The 19,155-nt window shown below is 51.4% G+C and overlaps 2 protein-coding genes across 3 annotated transcripts in view; one reads left to right on the top strand and one right to left on the bottom strand.

The window, feature by feature from the left end:
• TESK2 (testis associated actin remodelling kinase 2) overlaps positions 1-19,155 on the bottom strand; it is a 108,073-nt gene that overhangs the window by 83,871 nt on the left and 5,047 nt on the right. The window lies entirely within an intron of this gene.
• Positions 2,772-17,789, top strand: LOC136364849 (uncharacterized). 2 transcript variants are annotated; one of them, XM_066324957.1, is made up of 5 exons: positions 2,772-2,863; positions 12,458-12,925; positions 13,961-14,290; positions 14,623-14,783; positions 15,597-17,789. In XM_066324957.1, the coding sequence occupies exons 1-5, from the start codon at positions 2,797-2,799 to the stop codon at positions 15,639-15,641; spliced, it is 1,071 nt and encodes a 356-aa protein (XP_066181054.1). In that variant the 5' UTR covers positions 2,772-2,796; the 3' UTR covers positions 15,642-17,789. The 2 variants fall into 2 exon arrangements, with proteins under 2 accessions (XP_066181054.1, XP_066181055.1); XM_066324958.1 differs by having other exon boundaries at positions 14,926-17,789.

Here is a 19,155-nt window from a genome sequence, read left to right as displayed (position 1 = left end):
GTCTACCCCAAGACTATCCTAATCATGCCCCATCCTCATGAAAAAAACAAGGGGAAAGGGGGCAGGCTGGGATCTGCTGGTCTCTGCAAGGCCAGGCTGAGACATGCACCAGCCATGCTCCCAGTGCCCCTGGCAAAGGGCAGAGGGGAGAGAGGCCAAAGCACAAGAAATGGGATGATTTACATGAGCCCAGAGCCCAGATGAACCACCCACATGCCTAGAGCCATTCCTCTGCTCAGGACTTCCACTGCTGCAGTCACTCACCCCTGGGCTGATGAAACTGGTGATCACTTTTCAGATTGTGTGGGGCTGCAGGTTATGGTGGCAGCGAGGCCAAAGCTCTGCTCCCTCAGGGGACACTCAGCCCATGTCATACCCTGGGCTGGGGAGCACAGCCCAAGGATTGTATTTACTTATCTTTCCCAGGGCCAGCACCTCCCTCCCTCCTGTCTGTGCCCTTAATTCTCCTCAGCTCTTTTGCTGCCACTATTTTCTATTCACTTATTTTCTATTATCTGCTTCTTCCTATTAAATTACTATAACCAACATTATCATATCTGGTCTGCTCCATGACTTGGCCGGCAGCCAGGAAAAGAAGGATGGGAGCTGAATAGAGCCACTGCAAGAGGGAGGTGGGACAGTGGCAGAAGCTGATGTTGTAGTTTTTGAGCTGATGTTGAGGTTTTTGATGTTGTGGTTTTTGATGCTACCCACACTTGTCTGATCTAGATGCTGGTAGGGCTTGCAAGGGTGTTTTCAGTCTTATTCAAGAAAAAAGTCAAGAGCCTACACAGGCTTGGGGATGCTGTCTGCTGTCTAAGGAGAATGGTTTTGCTTATTCCATGAGAAAGTGCCTGTGTACCAGTGGAATGTTAAAGTTCCCTTTGTTTTTGCTTCCTTCTCCAGACTGGAATCTCGGCACTAACATCTTAAAGACACTGCCACACAGATGCAGTCCCTTTTCTTGCTTCCAATTGCTCCTTCCTGCTATGGGGAGACAAAGGTTCCTCATTAGTGTGTTAATAATAATCCTAACGAGTGCGGAGATCAGTTAAGTAATAGCAGTGACCTGCAGGGGGGCTCATCTGCCCAGATTTATGGTGCTGCTCACCAACCCCTCCGGGGACTGCCAGCCCCCCTTCCTCCTTGTCCCCCGGCTGTTGAAAACACCCCGCGCAGCGTCTATGTGCTTAATTAAAGCAGAGGGACCAGTAACCTTGACGACCGCGAGCCACCCTCTCCAAGGCAGCTGAGATGGATATGGTTTTGGCGTCTCCAGGGAGAGCCAGAGCAGAGAAGTGAGTCAAGCACACAGATGTTGGATGTGGTCATGAGCTGTGGGCACAGCCAGCAGTGCCGATGTCCTCTGGAGCTCCTACTCTCCTCAGGTGTGGGTGCCTGGGGGGATGTCCTGATCCCTCGATGGTGAGAATGTGCCTCATGCCCCGGGAGTTGCACAGTGCAGCACTGAGACCAAGCCTGTCTGGAGCAAAGGAGGCTTTGGTCTGTTGTGTAGCCCTGCAACCTCTGTGGGTAGTAGGAGACCCCTACAACCAACTAAGTAGTGGTAAATATGCTTTAAAAATTTCCCTTAGAACTGGGATATTTGTACAAGCACAATTACCTCTGCCACAAAATGGTATAGCTAGTTTTCTTGGGAATAAGAAGCAAGCAGCTAGAAACACATTTCCCATGAGGGGCTAAGATTGACTTTTACTTTTTTGTATAAAGCCAGTAAGAAGTGTGATAAGTTCTGTACCAGATCAACTCCCTTCTGCTTCAGAACTGAGAGCAGGAGCTACTGAAGAGGAGCTACCAAACAGCCTGGTATTGAAAAAGGGAGACAAAACCTCTTGGGTTAATACCCATTTCTACTTTCTTCCTCTGTCCCTTGGTGCTGCAGGCTCAGGTACCTGATGGAGAAGGGGACTCACACCCCACCTCTGCCAAAGTAGCCTGAGAGAAGATCAGTACAGATCACACTGCACCATGACACGGAGCCCTCTTCTTCAGAAATGCCGGCCAAAAGAGAGCAGTCAGACCTCCTGAAGGATGGCTCAGCCTGCACAGTGCCTGGATGAGGCTGGCCAGCCCCTAGGAGGGATATGAAGCCAGGGGAAGTCCCAGGAGCTTCAGGATGCCTCGAGAAACCAGACGTAGCACACTGAGGCCCCAGCTGAACCCTGGCAGGGATGCTTGGAGCACTTCTGCATGCAGCTGTTCCAACAGACCCAGGTACCCTGAAACTGTCTGGAGGCCCCAAGATGATGGCCCACGCTGGGCTCATCTGCTGTTCCCATCCCCGTATGAGGCATAAATGGGGGTGCCAAGAGCAGATTAGGAGGTGGTGAGATCCTGGTCTGGGTCACTTGAACCCGTCCATGGGGTGATGAGGTGGTACAAACTTGGGCTAAGGATTCCCAGAACAGAGAAAGACGGTACCGGGAGTGTCCTGTCCAAACCAGGAGTGGCGCTCTGAGGACACCAAGGCCGCTGTCGGACCGTACAAAGGCGTCCTACCCAAACCCAGAGTGCCGGGGATCAGTAAGTAATGCCGGCGGCCCTGCGAACCGAACCGAGGGTTCCGGGGACCGAACCGGTACCGGACCGAGAGTGCGCTGTCCGACATGGAGATGTGAGGTACCGGGCCGGCAGCGTGGGGGCCGGCAGCTGGAGCCCCCTCCCCGCTCCTCCGGGGCCGGGGCTGGACCACGTGCCTCCCGCCCCGCCCCGGCCTCCGGCCCGCCCCGGCGCCGCCCCGGTGCCGCCGGCGGAGCCAGCGCGGATCGGCCCAGCATGGAGGGGACGCGGCTTTCCCTGCTCCACCTGGCCGCCGCCTGCTGCCTGCTCTGCGCCCTACCAGGTACCGGGGCGGCCGCCGAGGGGTGCCGGGGCGGGGGGGCTGACCGAGGCGGGGAGCGCAGCGCCGGGACAGCCGTCGGGGCAGCGGCGGGACGCGGGCTCTTCTGCCCGCTGGTGGGACTGCGGGAGAAGGGTCTGGAGAGCCCTCCCTGGGGCTCCCTCTCCGAGGAGCAGCGCCCCGGGCCTGACCCCCGAACTCGGGCGAAATGCCCTCGGCCCCAGGCACCGTCGCATCAGCGAACTCGCAGGTGAGGCGCTCCAAGGATGCTCGGGGGGGTCCCGGGTGAGCCCCGAGCTCCGGGCAGCGGCGCGGCCGCCGCTCCCGGCCTTGCCCATACAAGGCAGCTGCCGGCAGCGCTGCTCCCGCCGGCGGAGCCACCCAGGCTCACCTCCCGCCCGGCGCCCGGCGGGATCCCTAGGGGATGTGCGGGAAGGGGAGCAACGATCCTGGAGGGGCTCGCCCTCCGCCATCCAGCCCTGCGAGCCTCCTGCCTCCCGCCCGGCAGGTCGCGGGTGCCTACGAGCGGCTGCTGAGCTTCCCCCCGACGGAAGCCCGGACAAAGCCCGAACTCTGCCGCCTCCCGCAGCACGACGGGACGAGGGCCCTGTGCCTGCGGGGAGAGGGGCAGGACCGATGGAGTTATTCGGGACGGAGCAGGCAGATTCTCCTGGGCCGTATTTCGGCTCTGCTCTACGATCAACACTTCCCCACGTGGGCAGACACAGGCTGCACCGTGGCGCTGACAGCCCCGTCCACCGACACCACCGAGCTTTGCCGCGTGGCTGGAGCGTTCCCCGAGTCGGGGGACTGTCACCTTCCCCGTGACTCTGGCAGTGATAAAGGCTCTGTGGCAGTTAGGGACTTGCCCGGGGCACAGGAAGTAAAACGTATTTCTTCTTCTTTGTGGTTGAGAAAAACCCTTGGCCAGACTGATCAGATCCCAGCACCCTGACGGCAGCAAGAGCCCAGGCATGACATACATAATCTCAGTTTCTAATAATTGATTAGGGCTGGGAAAACCCTAAAATAGATGCCTGTGGGGCTGAGCCGCAGCAGCGAGTGTAGCACTCAGGATGAGGTTTTGGGCGCAGGATGCGGTTTAGCTGGGTTTGAGGCTGAGCACTGGGAGCAGTCCCAAACCATCGCCCTTTATGTGGGCAAAGCTGCACTCCCCACACGAGAGTGGCTGTGCTGTGATGGGGTGTGGGGAGGTGACCAGCCACTGGAAAAGGAAGGACTCAGAATTTCCATCGCTGAAAGAAGGAGGAGCTCTGAGCTGCCGGGGGCTATATTCTGGCTCTGTGTCTCACACTCTGGGCACACTGGGAAACCCCAGGGAGCCCCTTGGCCCAGCTGGCTCATAGAAACCTTCTCGCTGCAAAGTCCAAGACTCAAACTGCCAGAATGTACCAGAAATTAATATTGCATTGAATTTTTCCCGGAATCTTTGTTTCTTAGTGTCCAAATCCAAGATTCTTCACAGTCTCAGGAAATGGTACCTATGCAGCTGACCTGGCCCTTGCCCTCATAGCCTTTGAATTTGTTACCTAATCCCAACTGTGGATGAAAGAGCAAATTTTTTGTGAAAATAGAAAATAAACAGAAAAAATGCCGCCAATAATAAAATGCCCCATTAGCAAGCACAACCCATAATGAGACACCAGAAAATCTCAGCAGGACAGTGGTGGGGGAAAGAAACAGTTCACCCAGAGACTGGCCCCAAAGTCAGCAGTCCCTAGACAAATTTGTCCAAAACTGGGCTTGTCCTCGCTCCGCGAGCTGCTCTCTGCACTGGTCCCAGCACGGATTCCCTTTGCTCCTGCTGTTTGCCAGTGCCCATTCCCACTCCCTGTCTGGGTTTGCAATAGGGCCGTGGAGGAGCTCAGGCGGCTGCATCTCCTGTGCTCTGCCCACCCCGACCTCTCAATGCAGCCTTTCTTCGCTGCCTGCGGAAATCCACTTCCTCCAGCACCATCAGCCTTACAAATAAAACCCCGAGTAATTTTGGTCTGGGCAGTTTTCTGCCTCTCCCTCCCGTGCTGAGCTGCCTTGCAAGCAGTGAGAACAGTGCTGCGCTGGGAGCAGCAGGAGCACATAAAGCCTCGTCTGTCGGCACCAGCGGGGCCATGCACACAGGCGGGCAGTGTGTCTGCTTCAGGGTCCCACAGCTGATTTGCCGTGACTTTTTCCCCTTAGTTTGCCCAGGGCAAGGATACAAGGATGAACTTGGCCCCACCCTGACAGGACAACTTCAGCTCTGCTGCACCCAGAATGGAGCCACAGCTTGATCCTCTTGTCTGGGTGTTTCCTCCAGCCGTGTGACCCTGCACTCCCAGCCCAACCTTTCACGTCATGCCATCAGTCTTTGATGTAATTTCTATACGTGCTTTTCCCTCAACCCCAGGGGCAGGGTGGGCCTTGTCTCCCTGCTGCCCTTCCAAGAAGGCTTGGGCAGGGGCAAAGCCCTCACCTTCAGCTCCCTTGGCCCCATCCCTCCAGACAAAGGGGAAAAGGGATGATCTAAAGCACAGAAGTCCTTGTCCCTCCTTCCTTAACACCAAGACTCTCTGGATGGGCAGTCACAGTTCTTGTTGCAAGGTTTTCCATAGGTCTGTGATCACCCCCACAATGCTCTCTGGGGCAGCTATCATAGGGCTCATCACCACTGAGCCCTGTAGGGCTGCCCAGGGCAGGACAGGATGCATCCTCCAAGCCTCACAGCCCATGGAACCAGCAGTTACACAACTGGAAGGACCTAGGGGCTGCTCAGGACTGGGCAGTCTTCCTGATGTCTAAACTTCCCCCAGTTCATGCCACAGTGCACTGAAGAGTAGGCTCCCTGCTAACATGGGGCTGCTATTAAGGCAACTGGCTAATAATTTCTCCTAATGATGTGAATGCTTCTTCCACTGCAGCTGTGGCTCCTGAGGTAAGCAGGGCCAGGCTGTCTGATGCCAGAGCTCCCTGCTGTTGCTGTATTACTGGGGTTACACAACCCCAGAGAAGGGCAGGCTTCCCAGGCTGTGCATGCCATGGGTTTTGTGCCCAGAAACTTCTGGGCAAAGGGGTCTTCACCACTGCCTAGTCTCCTACCGAGGAACAAAACCAGACAGCATGAGTCTCTCAGTCATCTTCCTGCCAAGCAAGGTGCTCCATAGCTGTATGTGGACCATGGAAAATAACTGGCTGCTCTGACAGTGACAGCTGACCAAGGCAGTCTTCTCTCCCTTTTCCCTGCCACAGAAATTTGGGATAAGCCCCCCTCATCTCTAAGTGGGGGATCAGTGATAGAGCTTCCTGTAGGTAAGAAGTTTTTTTGCATTTTCTCCCCTGGCTGGGTGAGGAGGATCCCATGCGGCAGGGCCAGGCAAAGTGTGACACCCTGGGGTGCTGTTCCTGCAGGTAGAGACCATGCTGGTGCTGCCCCACTACTGGGTTCTCTGGGCTGTACTGTTTCTCTGCTGTTTCATGAGTTTTCCTAGTACTGAAGTACCTGTACTTGGCATTTATAGTGCTGTTTCCAGGGCTGCTCATCCCTGTTCCTGCAATTCTTGCTCTGCTCTGCGCTGCCATGCCACCATTGGCTGGTTGTCCTGGTTCCCAATGCAGTGCCATCTGTCAAGGTGCTAGCACTGCTTCCCCTTTTTGTTTCCCCGTGGTTCAAGCCTGTGGCCCGGTATCCACAGATCCCCTGAGGAGGCATCTTCCTGCCTGCCTGAGCAGGTTGGGTGCTAGGCTGTCCCAGCCTAGTGCCACACTCGCTCAGCACCCCATATCTAATCTGCCCCGTCTCGTGCTCTGCTCGTGGCCACCTGCCTTCTCAGTCAGGAGACCTGCTTTCTATTCCTGTCCCTTACCTCAGCCCTTGCTTTGCAGCGTGCCTGGTCTGGCAGCTCTCCAGGGCTGAACTGGGTGCTCAGCACCCCCAGTTCAGCAGCCCCAGTTTTGATGCCTGCAGAGCAGCTTGCAGAGGCCATGAGGGGTGCATTGAATTAAACTGCTGCCATGAAGAGCTTCACTGTGGTCCCCAAGCAGGCTCCAAGGTCGGATCTGTGCCTACATCTCCTGCCTGGACTCCTTGCAGCAGACAGAGTCTGTTCAGCCTCTCTCAGCCAGGATGGGGATGGGAACAGTCTGGGCATCAGCCCTGGCAGGGAGAGCACTGGAGCCTGTGGCAAATGCATCCCTCTGGCATCCTGCCTCCATCGAGGTTGTGCAAGGTATCCAACTGGAGCTGAGTTCACAAAGCAGTTGCCCCTTGTACCGAAACCTGTCTCTAAGCTCGCTTCATCACAATGAGGGTGTTTGCTCTGCAGCATCCCTGGGTGCATCTGGCATCTCCCTCAAGGGCTGCAGAAATCTCTTCTGCTTGTTTGTTTTGGTTTTTTTATTATTCCAGGAAAAGAGATCAAGATCAGCTAGTATCTTATCAAGGGCTATTCCAGTTCTGCTTTTAAATGAAATGAAGAGCCTTGGTTTTAAATCTCATAATATGGTTTTATTTGCATCTATACTCAAGCTTTTTTTCCTTTAAGAGATTGTCTAATTACCGTTGGTTGGTAACCATTAAATGTAATAACTGGCAACAAAAGATAATTTCTATACTTAATGAAGTAGTTTGCTAAGCAATAAGACACAACTGCTTTGATACATACAAGTTACAATTTATGCTGTTACTTTTTAGACATTGTATTTTTCCATTTTACTAGGTCGTTTGCAAATGAAGCTGTTACACTTAAATGGAAATTGAATTCATTTAGTGCACCAAAATAGCGCTGTAGAAGGGTTTGTGTGCCTTTTCAATGAATCAGAGCAGTCGTTTGACATCCATTCTGTAGGAAGCTAATTTAAGTGAGGTGCTATCCTCAAACAGTGACAGCCTGTGCAGGATTATACATCCACACCAGGGAGTCCTGCTCCCATAAGGACTTTCTCTGAAATCCTGGGTGAATCCTTCTCATCTTTGTGCTTAGCTCTCACCTGGGACTCTGTGTACCTTCTCTCCCTCATTCCCTGGAACCAGCCTGCCATGGGCTTCCTCACCTTCATCTCATCGTAAAGAGGGATTTTTAAAAGTGCTCAAGTCTGGATTGGAGATGGGTTGGTGTTGACCTTTGAGGAGCTCAGGCTGCTCTTTCTGTCAGACAGGAAGAGGGGTGCAGAGGATGCTGCTGAGAGCAGCAGGAAGGGTTGTGGCAGAAGCTAGTTGAGGGGCTTGTCCAGCCGAGGCCCTGCTCTATGTCATTGGTTTTTTTCTGAGAAGCAAATAGATGGTGGGGTAGCTGCTGTGGCAGAGGATGGACACCACAGTCCCCACTCTGCATGACTATCCTGGCACTACAGTGACTCTGTGCTGCTTGTGCAAACCTTCCTCAGCCCCTTGTTTGGCCCCAGCCCTGAATCTTGGGCAGGGAGCGCAAGGCAGGAATGGCCCCGTTTCCTGCAGAGCCGGCTTCCTTCGCTCCTCTCTGTTACAGCATCATTTTACCATGTCTGTTCTGGAGCTGGTGGGAGCCTGGCTTGGTATTTGGAGGTCCCTCAGTGTTGTCAGACAGTGCTGGAGAGGGGTCGAAGCTGTGGGCTGATGTTCAGAGCCCTCCCTTCCCTCAAGGAAGCCGGGAGTGTTTCCCACCCTTGTCCAAGGCAGGGGCTGCTTCTCGGTTCGCTGCATCCCTCCTCCCCTGGGACCACTCTCTTCCTTTGCCCCTCTTGTTTCCCAGACAGAGGTCACCGCAGTCAGCACAGTCTGATGGGAGCTGCTGCTCCAAATCCACCAGCCCTGCCCTAATGTGATCTGGGATCTCTGGTTCTCAGCACGCACAGGCTGAACGTGGAGGGTTAGCACAGAAACAGGGCAGGAGTGAGGCTGAAGCCAGGGGGGACCAACTCTGTTTCAGCAGGCACCTCAGTGTAACCAAAGCAAGCTCACCCTTGGTCCCCTATCAGGGAAACAGATATTCTTATGGTCAGAGGTCTTGCTTACAGATCCTGGGACACAGATCCTAGAACAGTCGTAGCTGCTTTGCTATGGATCCAAGGCTGAATGCATGTTTGCCAGCTGTCCTGGGGTGCTGCAACTATCAGGTCTTGGAGTAGCACAGAAAAGGTGAAGCATTCATACTAACTGCTTTCATTTGCATCTGAAACAAGAAGGACGTGGTTCCCTCTTGTCTCCTGAAGCTGGTGAGAGCGATGCCTTAGGCAGTACAGCCATGGCTTTCCTGGCATGTGGTGCAGGAAGCAGAGATTCTCCAGGAAGACGCCAGAGGAACGAGCTCTGACCTGCGTCTCTGTAGGTAACCGATAAACAGCAAAAATCGTCAGCACGTAGTGACTAGAGCAGCAACTGCGCTGGAGCTGGGGATTTTCCGACCTGTTGGGTACCAAGCTCCAGAAGCTGGACCCCGGAGAATCCCAGCCCGTGAGGAGTTTGCTGGGTCTCCCCCAGCACAGGCAACTGCAGCAGTGCTCTGCTCTCCCCTCTGTACCGCAGGTTGCCCTTATGGATGGATGATAAAGCTGGTAAACAAAGCTGTGGCACTGCAGCAAGGCCCTTTGGAACAGTGTTTAATTTTAAAGTAAAACTGAAGTAAAACTCAGCGCTTGTACCTTTTAACACCTACAGCTCACAAGGAACAAGTTGCACCTCGGGGATTTCCCCAGGTGCTTTTCTTGATGACTGTGTGCTGGCTTTGGATGTGCCCTTACCCCTCAGGAGTTTGACAGATGGGTGATGGGAATCTTTTGTCTGCCCGTCCCCGGGTGATCAGGATTTACTCAGTCCTTTGTTTCCTTGGCCATTTTAAGGCTTTTGCCTTCTCCGTCTTCCGACCATCATGTCTTAATGTCTTGAATCTTTGTGTTAGTCTGGATTACGCTCTCCTTTTTTCAGGCTCTCCTTTGTTTCCTGAGCTGGGTGTGCTGTGATGTGCTGGGCTGGACGACTTGCTAATTGAGGTGCCATCAACACTTGCCATACTCAAAACGAGTCGCTTGTTCCTCACCTGCCAATTTAAAATCTCTTCTGCAATTTTCTACAAACCACGTTTTACACACCACAGTGCTCTGTCACACCAGAGCCGCCCATCCATCCCGGAATTATATTGTTTTGCAGTGATGAACATCAGATAATTCTGTGGGAAGAAGCCAAGTGGCTTCTTGGAGAGAAGAGCTTAGGGAAATGCCAGTCCCACTAGCTCTCCCTCTTGCAGACAGCAGGAAGCTGTGCGTGCAGTGGGGTGAGGGGAGTTGCTTGTCCCCACCAGCCCTCCTGTCCCACAGCACCTTGTGGCAAGGATACCAGTTCCTGGCATGCGGGGAGGTGTCCTGGTATGTAGGGTACTCATCTGTCTTCCCTCTGACTTTTCTTTTGTGTCTAAAATCACCGATTTTCCCCAGAAGTTCAGCCTATCTGGGTCCTGCTGATCCACCAGAAGTTCAGACTGTCTGGGCTCTGTAATACACTTTGCATGGACCCATTTGTTTATTACCTATAAGTTCAGGAGTTTTAACTGTAGTCAAATTGTCTGGGTTCTGCAACGAACTTCGCAGTTTGAGGTTGGAGAGACATTAAGACCCATTTCTCCTAAAGACCTTCACCCCTCGAGCTGCTTGTAAAGACATTAGCACCCATCTTGCCTATCACTTTTCTAGTCAGAAATTGTCATGATGGTTTCAGAGTTGCTGAAATCTTTCCTCTGTGTGACTCAAGTCATGGCTTGCCACCCTGTGAGAGGCTGTCCCAGGCACAGGACAGCTATTCAGAGCAGCACGTAGCCAGGCTTGCCACTGGCCAGGCACCTGGCCACCACCTTTCCTGTTTACCCTAGAGTGACAGCATGGCTCTGTGTCTCTGGCTGTGTAGGAGCAGGTAGTTGGGTGTTTACTGTGCAAGCCTCTGCCAGTGCCCAGCCAGCATCCGGAGCTGGTGGGGTCCCACCCCGTGCTGAATAGCAGTGCTGCGTTCAGGGCTGGAAATTGTCACTTGAAACCTGTGCCTTTTGGTGCCTGGTCCCAGGAAACCCAGCACTCAATCCTTTTCAGGTTTTTCCACACACTTCCAGGTGTTATTGGTGATCCTACACCTGAGCTCCATGGCAGAGCAGCTTGCTTTATTTGGAACCATCTTCTGGCCATGCAGATCTGGATCCAGGTGAGGCCAAAGGAGCATCACTTAGGCCTTTGGCCATGTTTAAAGTTGCCCCAGCTGGGGTAGTCTGTGAGAGCTTGTTCTCTGAATGTGCTGAGCAGGGTTGTGCATCCCTGTGGGAGCCCTCCTGGGGCTGGGGCCCCGGGCTGGGGAAGCACAGCTCCATCAGACTGCTCCAGGGTTTTGAATTCTCCAGCTGGTCAGGGTACTGCAAAGGTCTTGAGAGAGCCATGTATTGTGTCTTTTTTTAGGGCTTGTTAAGTGCTGTAGCTGGAGAAGAGCTCTGATAACTCTATCTGTTCTGAAGAGCTTTTAAAAACTGCTGAATTTTTCCCAAAACAGTATAAGAATGGGCTGTTTTGCTGTTGGATGAATGTTTCTTGCTGATAGCATCTGCTTTGGATGCTTCTTCACTGTGGAGAGAAGGGGCATGATAACAGATCAGTACCTTTATTTTTTTCTGTAATTAGCTCATCAGTCCTCCATTGCTTGGATTGAAACTTTAACAGAAATTGTCCAAATATTGACTATGAGATGTTTTTAAATTGGAGAGTCCACCCTAATGTGGCTACATTTCTTTGTTTTCTTCCTGTTTATACCATGAAAAACCCTCACAGGATTTGTATTTATGAACAGGCAGTGTAAGAGCCTTGTGGTTTTCCTCCTCCTCTGTGCTGTCACACTGTCTAGCAGCTGTGGTTCTGGGGGATCCTTGCTTGCTGCAGGTTCCCTTCAGGGAAGCTGCCCCTTTTTGCTGCAGTGGGAGGCTGAGTAGCTCCCTATTTATTTCTATGACAACAGTTGCTCTTCATAGCGGTGATGTGTTCATAAATAGCTCATGAAGGTGGCTCCCGAAGCACACCCCTAGCCAGCCCTGTTAGCTGTAGTACTCTGTTTACCCATTTCACCTTTCCCTCCAGCAGAATCCCACACTACTACTAAGGTGACTCACAATATTAGCTTTACCTCTGCCATCCTCAGTCTTTTTAAATATCACTTTTCTCTCCCTCCTTGAGCCAGGGGATCTAGGGAGTCTTCTACATTTTCCACATTTGTGGTTTTTGAGGACCACTTTTGACTCTTTCTCAATAAACCAAAGAAGACTTGTCTAAATTTCTTACAGAATCAGGTTTCAGGTGATACTTGTAACAAACCCAAATCCTCTAAAAAATTTAAAAGTTGCTTGAGGATAGAGGGATTGGTGGTGCTGACCCTAGGGAACAACAGCACAAGACTTGAGGCAGAGGAGGGTAAAGGAAAAGTCCCCTAGAACAGGTCTCTGCCTCAAACACCAGGAGGACAGAGGAGCTATTTGAATCCTTTTTCCCCCAAGTGTGAACTTGTGCTGGAATTAGAATTAAGAGGATAAAGAAGTTCCATTTCTGTCCTTCCCCTCTGTTTCTTTTCTCACTGTGGGATCTCTGACAAACTTCTCTGTTCCATAGGAGAGGGTCAGAAGACAGGAGAGGCCTTGGTGTCACCATCACCCTTTCCTAGCACAGCGCTAACCTCGCAGCCAAGGGAAGCCTCTGGCGTCAGTCCAGTGACTACTGCCATTCCTCAGACAAGCCTGGAGAAAAACTTGACTGCTACAACACTCAGCACCACTGGGGCCCACGCTACAGAGGTGGACGATGCCTTCATCCCCACCACCCCCATGGCAGGCCCCAAAGAAGAGAGACCGCAGACTTCTACCACTGCCAGTCCTGGGGACATCACAGTTACACATCCTGAGCATGACAACATGAGTCTGTCAGTCAACAGCAGCACTGAAATCCCCTCCCCTACCTTGACTGCCAGCACTCTGGAAGAAAACCAGTCCAGCCATGAAGCCACAGAGGCTTTCAGCACAACTGAAGAAATGGATGATGCCAGCAGTGCAACCCCCACGCCTCCTCTGAACACTGTACTGGGTAAGCTTTTGCCTTTACTGCCTGTGTACAAAGTCCTGCCTCAAGGATGCACAACCTGGAAACGTCTGACACTTTCCTGGTAACTGGAGAGAGGGAGAAGAAGGAAACAAAACACTTAAGCAGAGCCAGTTCAGTGCAACTTATTTGCAGAGATGCTAGTTCAGCATCCTTTTTGCAAACCTCATTAATTGTGCTAGCTGCCTTCTGATGAGGACATTGATGGTGTGCAGGGACATTCTTCATATATCTAATCTGAAACAACATTCCTCAGCAGCAGTGCCCAGCTGGGCCTTTCTGGCTTCAGGGCTGGGGGCTCAATGGGAGCCTCCCTGGAGAAGCACACCCTCCCTTTACACAAAACATGGGCAAGCACAAGTGACAGCTCATCCATCCCTGGGCAACCACGGGAAACCCTACCCCACCTTCAGATCCTTCTGGGCAGCATGGGGACTGGCTATAGGGTCTGCAATCCCAATTTTCCCCATCTTGGGGCATGCCAGGCTGTTACACATCCTAATGCAAGGCAGATACTGATTTGCATGGTGTTCATGCACAACTGCATTGTTTTCCCTGGCTTGGTCCTGCTGTTGTGTGACACACAGACACAGCCTCAGGGGATGCTGCTACCCAGGCCCTGGGCAGCCCCCTCTGTTCTCCCTGTAAGGAGGGATGAGAGGCCTTTCCCGGTGTCTTGCTCTGGGGTGACCCCCAGCTGTGTGTAGAGTTGTTTAAGCTTCTCTGTTTGTCCTTTGTCCCCAGGGACAGGCCTTGTGGGCCCAGCTGAGGTTGGCTGACATTGCAGATTGGCACATATGAAAACTGAGAGGACTTTCTAAGCACTGTGGGTTATAGTGTGGCTCAGCTGTGGCTGTGCTAAAGGTTCTGCTTGTTTTCCAAGGGATTGACAATAGGCTGCTATTCCTGTAGTCCCAGCAGTCTTCCTTACAGTCTTGCTTCCATCTTGTCCAGTCTTCCATCTTGCTTCCAGATCTTGCACCAGATCTTTTGAAATAACTGCTTGTTCCTATTTTGCAGCAACAACTAACGGCTCTCAGTCAGGGCTTTTTGATGGGCAGACCCTGGAGCCCACAGCAGCAAGGTCTGAAGCCAAGCCAGGAACAAGCCCTGTGGGTGCCACAGAGGAGAGCACTGTGGAGCCCAGAACTTCCCCTGCTCCCATCTCCATCATACAGAGCACGTCCTCGGCTACTGCCTCCAGCACTGTGACAGTGACACCCCTCATGACCGGCCCCACGTCTGCCAGCACAGCTGCCACCCCCACCAGCACACCTACATTGGCACAGTCATCAGAGCCCAGGCATGAGAAGGCCTCTGTGTTGAATGTTGGTGATGATGACAATTCAGGTAAATGCTCTGCTTTTAATGGGTTGCCCTGGGAGGTGGTGGAGTCACTGTCCCTGGTGGTGTTTAAGGAAAGACTGGATGTGGCACTCAATGCCATGGTCTAGTTGACAAGGTGGTGTTAGGTCATAGGTTAGACTAATTATCACAGAGGTCTTTTCCAGCCTGATAGATTCTGTAATTGTTTTGTACCTGTTCTCTCAAAACATGGCAAAGGCCTGGAGCTACCTCAAATTGCCTCTTGGCTGTACTGAGCAGAACCAGAAAAGACAAAGCTTTGCTGTTCCAGCCCTTGAAGGCTCTCCTTTGGTCTCATTCCCTTGGTCTCCTTGCAGAGCTACCCAATTTGGCTGGTAAAGCGAGGGCTGATCCCTTGGTAATCACTGTGATCTCCGTCTTCATTGTCATGGTGGGCATCCTGGGCCTGGTGGGCTTCTTGCGATACCGCCAGCACAACAACCGCATGGAGTTCCGGCGCCTGCAGGACCTGCCCATGGTGAGTGCTGCCTCCAGCCCGGCCTGATCTGGGCTGCCTTGCCACTGACTGCTTTGCAGTTCCCCTTCTCTGCTGCATTAGCAATGCTTGGGGGTATTTGCAGCAGCACCAATGCTGATCACACACTCCTGTTCCTCCTTAGGTCCCTCTCCTTCCATCCAAGGTTTGAATCAAGACAGCAAGTCTCAAGGCTGGGTACTAAAGAAGCTCTCTGCCTTCCCCTCACTCTGCAGGGGAATGCTGAGAGGTTAGAGAGAGGAAGGAGAGCTCCATCCAGGCTTGTCCTGAAATGACACCTTCCTAACCTCTCCTCCTGTTTTCTGATATATTTGCTTTGTAACTATGACGAAGCAGATCTTATGCTCTGCTCCAGGGAGGTTGTCTCTCTCTCTGTCTGTCTGTGTTTGACCCTTTGGGAATATAAAAATATATGAGGGTTCCAGAGGCTGGACTTGCTCGCGGGAAGCTGCAAATAATTTCCTGAACTTTCTCGGATAGAGGAGTACTGCAGCTAGCAAGCAAGTTGATGCTGTTTCAAGCTGAGTGGAGTTTTCAACAGCCAGAATTTTCCACATTCCTGCAGCAGGCAGGCAGTCCCTGCACACACCTCTTCTCTTCAAATGCTGCAGCAGGAGGGAGACTGACAGTTCAAAGATCCAGGAACTGCACAGTGACAGCATTTAGGTGGATGGCTGGGCAGATGGCCACGCTGTGGCTGAGAAAGCTGTGCTGCCTGCACAGCAGTTTCCCAGGCTGGGGCCGTGATGCCATTGTGCAGACATCTCATTAAAGCACCCTCTTCTCTGCTTCTAGGATGACATGATGGAGGACACCCCTCTCTCCCTCTACAGCTACTAGGCAACCAAGCTGTCCACTGCCCAGAGGAAAAGGCCTTGAGGACTTGGTCCCAGACGATCTGCTGAGGAATGAGGGGCTGTGATTTGCACACAACTGAAAGATCCTTTTCAGATGGTTTTTGGTTTTAGACGTTTTCAATAGTTCAGTGTTGAAGTTTCTATGCTGCAAATCAGAGCCCAAGTCTGACCTTTTCTCCAGGCTCTCCTCAAAACAATGCCCTGAAGAGGTCTCCTCCTTTTAGTGTGGCAACCAATTAGCCGAGATAACCTTTGCCATGGTGTTCTGCATGGATCTCTTCTGTTCATCTTGGTGGCTGCTGCCTTCAAAAGAGGTGGAAAAGTGATACAGACTAGGGCTCTTGACACTGGTAGTGTCAGCACAGTGCCAGCAAAGGAGACTGCTGTGTTCTGAGGAAGCCAAAGATGTGGAAATCAGTTCTCTTGGGCTCCCTTTTGTTCTGTATTTTTAAGGTTGTTTGTTTTGGGGGTTTTCTTGCACTTTTTTTGTTCTTGTTTCAGCTTTAGTCCCAGGATTGGCAGTACCCATCCTGAGGCATCTACCAGGAGGATAAAAGACTACTCTGCTTCCTTCCTAGATGCATACCCTTTCTCTTTAAGCAGGGAAAACAGTTTTTGTGGCCACTGCAGAGGTGCCCCTGCTACTTGATGTTGCTTTGAAGTTGCTGGGAGGAAAATGAACACAATGTTATCTTAACTGAGCTTGATAAGACTCAGTCTATTGCCAATTAGACACACTAATTTTGTCTCACCAAAATTAGGAAACCGTGTCTCCTACACTTGATGCTTTTGGCATATATGTAAACTCCTTTCCCAGGCTCAGTAAATGCTTTAGTCCATTTCCCTGCCTGGGCTAACACAAGCCTTTCCTCAGGTACCTCCCATTTTGCTTCTAGCATCTGGTTGCTGGAAGTTGTAAAAAACTGGTACTTGGCTCTCCCTCCTGTGCTATGCAAGGTCAAAGCTCCTCTACTTTCTGATGATGGTCTTTCAGACCAGTTGGTGTCTTGTCATGAGGACTGATCCTGGATGTAGGTGCCTTCCTCCCTTTCCCTTTCTTGGTGTTATGCTGATTAGATTCTGCACTTTTGCCTCAGAATATCACTGCTGTAGACTGCGTCCAAGGCTCTTGAGGCCACTCAAGGAAACCCGTAGACCAGAGCCTCTGAGTGTAAATCAGAGGATCTTTTGGTGCCCTTGCCTCAGAAAGACCAGAGTGTGTGTGACATGACAGTCTTCATGTAATTACACCTGCTCCTGTTTTCTAACTCACATTTGACTGCAGGTAAATGGAAATACATGCCTTCTCTAGCGTGTTTGGTTTTTGACTAAGCCAGTTGCTCCCTCAGGATACAGCAAGGGCTAGAGTTTATCTGCCACTTTGCTCTTACAAGCCTCAGTTTCTCCTCTCCTTTCAGTAGCAACATCACTGAACCCCACAAAGGACAGATACCGCCTCACTAGCAGAAGTACCTTTTTTCCCCAGTGCTGTTATTGGTTGTTGTAGCAGGGGAAGGGGAATTTCCCCATCAGCTGAGCTCAAGTTGCCTGGAAAGCCCAAAGGTGGAGCAGAACCAGTCTGGGTCAAACAGATGAACTGGGTAATGCAGCAGTTCCTCCTGCCTGTGTTGCTGCTTCCAGAGTGGCTGACAAATGGCTGCAGTGCAGTTGAGGTTCAGCTATTGGCTTTGGCCTTCCATCTTACGTTAATGCCCAGTAAAACAGGGAACAGGGTTGGTTCTCTCCTATGATTGCATGAGAACTAAAGAGTAATTGTCACAACTCCAAAGCTTTTGTATCAAGCATTGTCTGCACAGAGCAATCTCCCTAGCTACAGACTTGTTTCCCCTGCCGGAGGGCAGGGTGCTACTGGTTTTCAGCACAAAGTTGGCAAGTTAGTGGTGGAAAATAGAACTCCATCCTGGCTGGAACTGGTGCAGGCTGGCATATCTGGCAATGTGTCTGCACACAATCAAAAGGGCAGGGGCTGGTTCTTCTGGTTTCCCATGCATCACTGTCCAGGGGAAAGGGGTGAGGAAGTAAACTCGCCCAACACCAAAGTGCAACTTTGTTTGTAAAATATGTTGATAGTGGTTTTTTTTTTTCTGCAATAAAGTTACAAATGCCAAAAGTGTCTCCGTCTGCATATTTTCATTACAAACATCTAACTGAAAAGCTTTTATAGATCACAATGAATTCTGTGATAGATAAATAACAGCAGTTTGGGGCACAGAGACTCACAGAGCTGATAACTAGAAAATGCCAGACAGCTATGAACCATAGCTCTGACAGTTCAGAAGGACACCACCCCCTGCCTGTGTTCCTTCTTGTCAGGGTCATTCCTAGTCTGGGTCAACTGAGATTAATTTGTGTACAGTTAAATCAGATGAAATCTGTCTTTGGACAACCACACTAGACTAAAATATCTAATCTACACCTTTACACTCCCTTCCTTGGCCTCTGATTGAAGATATTCTCATGATGTCAGCTATAACCCCAAACCTTAATTACAGAAATATCCTGAAAGCCAGCCTAATCCAAACCTAAGCAGCATCATCTCTCAAGCTTCTTTCTATAGTACAGCAGACAAAGCAAACTGAAAAGGACTTACTTCTTTTTGTTTAGCTTTGTAGCTGTTTTGAACTTTTCTCTTCAGAGCTCAGACCCTCAGGGAGGTAAGTGCTCAAAAACCCAGCTTCTGCTGCAGACCTGGTAAGAGTCTCTCCTAGCTGTTAAAATACTTAGGCAAAATCAGCCAGCTCATGGTATAGATTGCTTGTATTAAAGATTTTCCCTTGCAAAAGCAAAATGTGAGTGAAACTACTTGGTATTTTGGCCTATACTGTTTTCTAAAGAGTTCCCACAACAAATCTAGAAAAGCAAATCCTTGTAAGATCTGGAGCAAGGGGAGAGCAAACAAAGACTTTGTAGCCTACCAAAGTGCTTGCTGAGTAATCTGAAGACATGAGGGTGGACTCTAAACCCTGCAGAGATTTCAGTCCTGTCCCAACACACAACCATACAGAACAGAACAAACATGCCACAACTAAGCCAGTCTTCTCAGGTCTAAAGTCAGCATTATTCTGGTGGCTTATACTGGAGTGTTCTCTGTTCTGCCTTTTTACCACCAAACCCACTCAGAGCTGATTAAATTCTCTGCAGAACAACTGCTCAGCTGCCTTGCTGGAGAGGTAGCTCAGAGCAGGGCTGTTAGCTGGAGAGGCAGCAGCAGGACAGGCTTGTGCAGGCAGCCCCCCCTGGGACACATGAAGCTTTGTGCCTTTGCCCAGCTGAGTTCTGACCTTCCAGCCAGATGATGCAATTCTGAGGTGGCCAGGTTTGGAGATGGACCATGGGCCAGTTGTGTGGGCTTCACCTTTCCTGTGCAGCAAAGAGAGCTGACAGAACCAGAAACCAACTGTTGCCAACTTCTGCATTTCTCCTTGAACATAGCTGTTGCCTCTGACGGGGTTTAGTTCTAATGCCTCTTAGGCTAA

This window comes from Sylvia atricapilla, chromosome 9, assembly GCF_009819655.1.
Source record: "Sylvia atricapilla isolate bSylAtr1 chromosome 9, bSylAtr1.pri, whole genome shotgun sequence".
Classification (NCBI taxonomy): domain Eukaryota; kingdom Metazoa; phylum Chordata; class Aves; order Passeriformes; family Sylviidae; genus Sylvia; species Sylvia atricapilla.
Note: the sequence above shows the minus strand (reverse complement) of the source record. Positions and strands in the feature narration are given on the sequence as shown.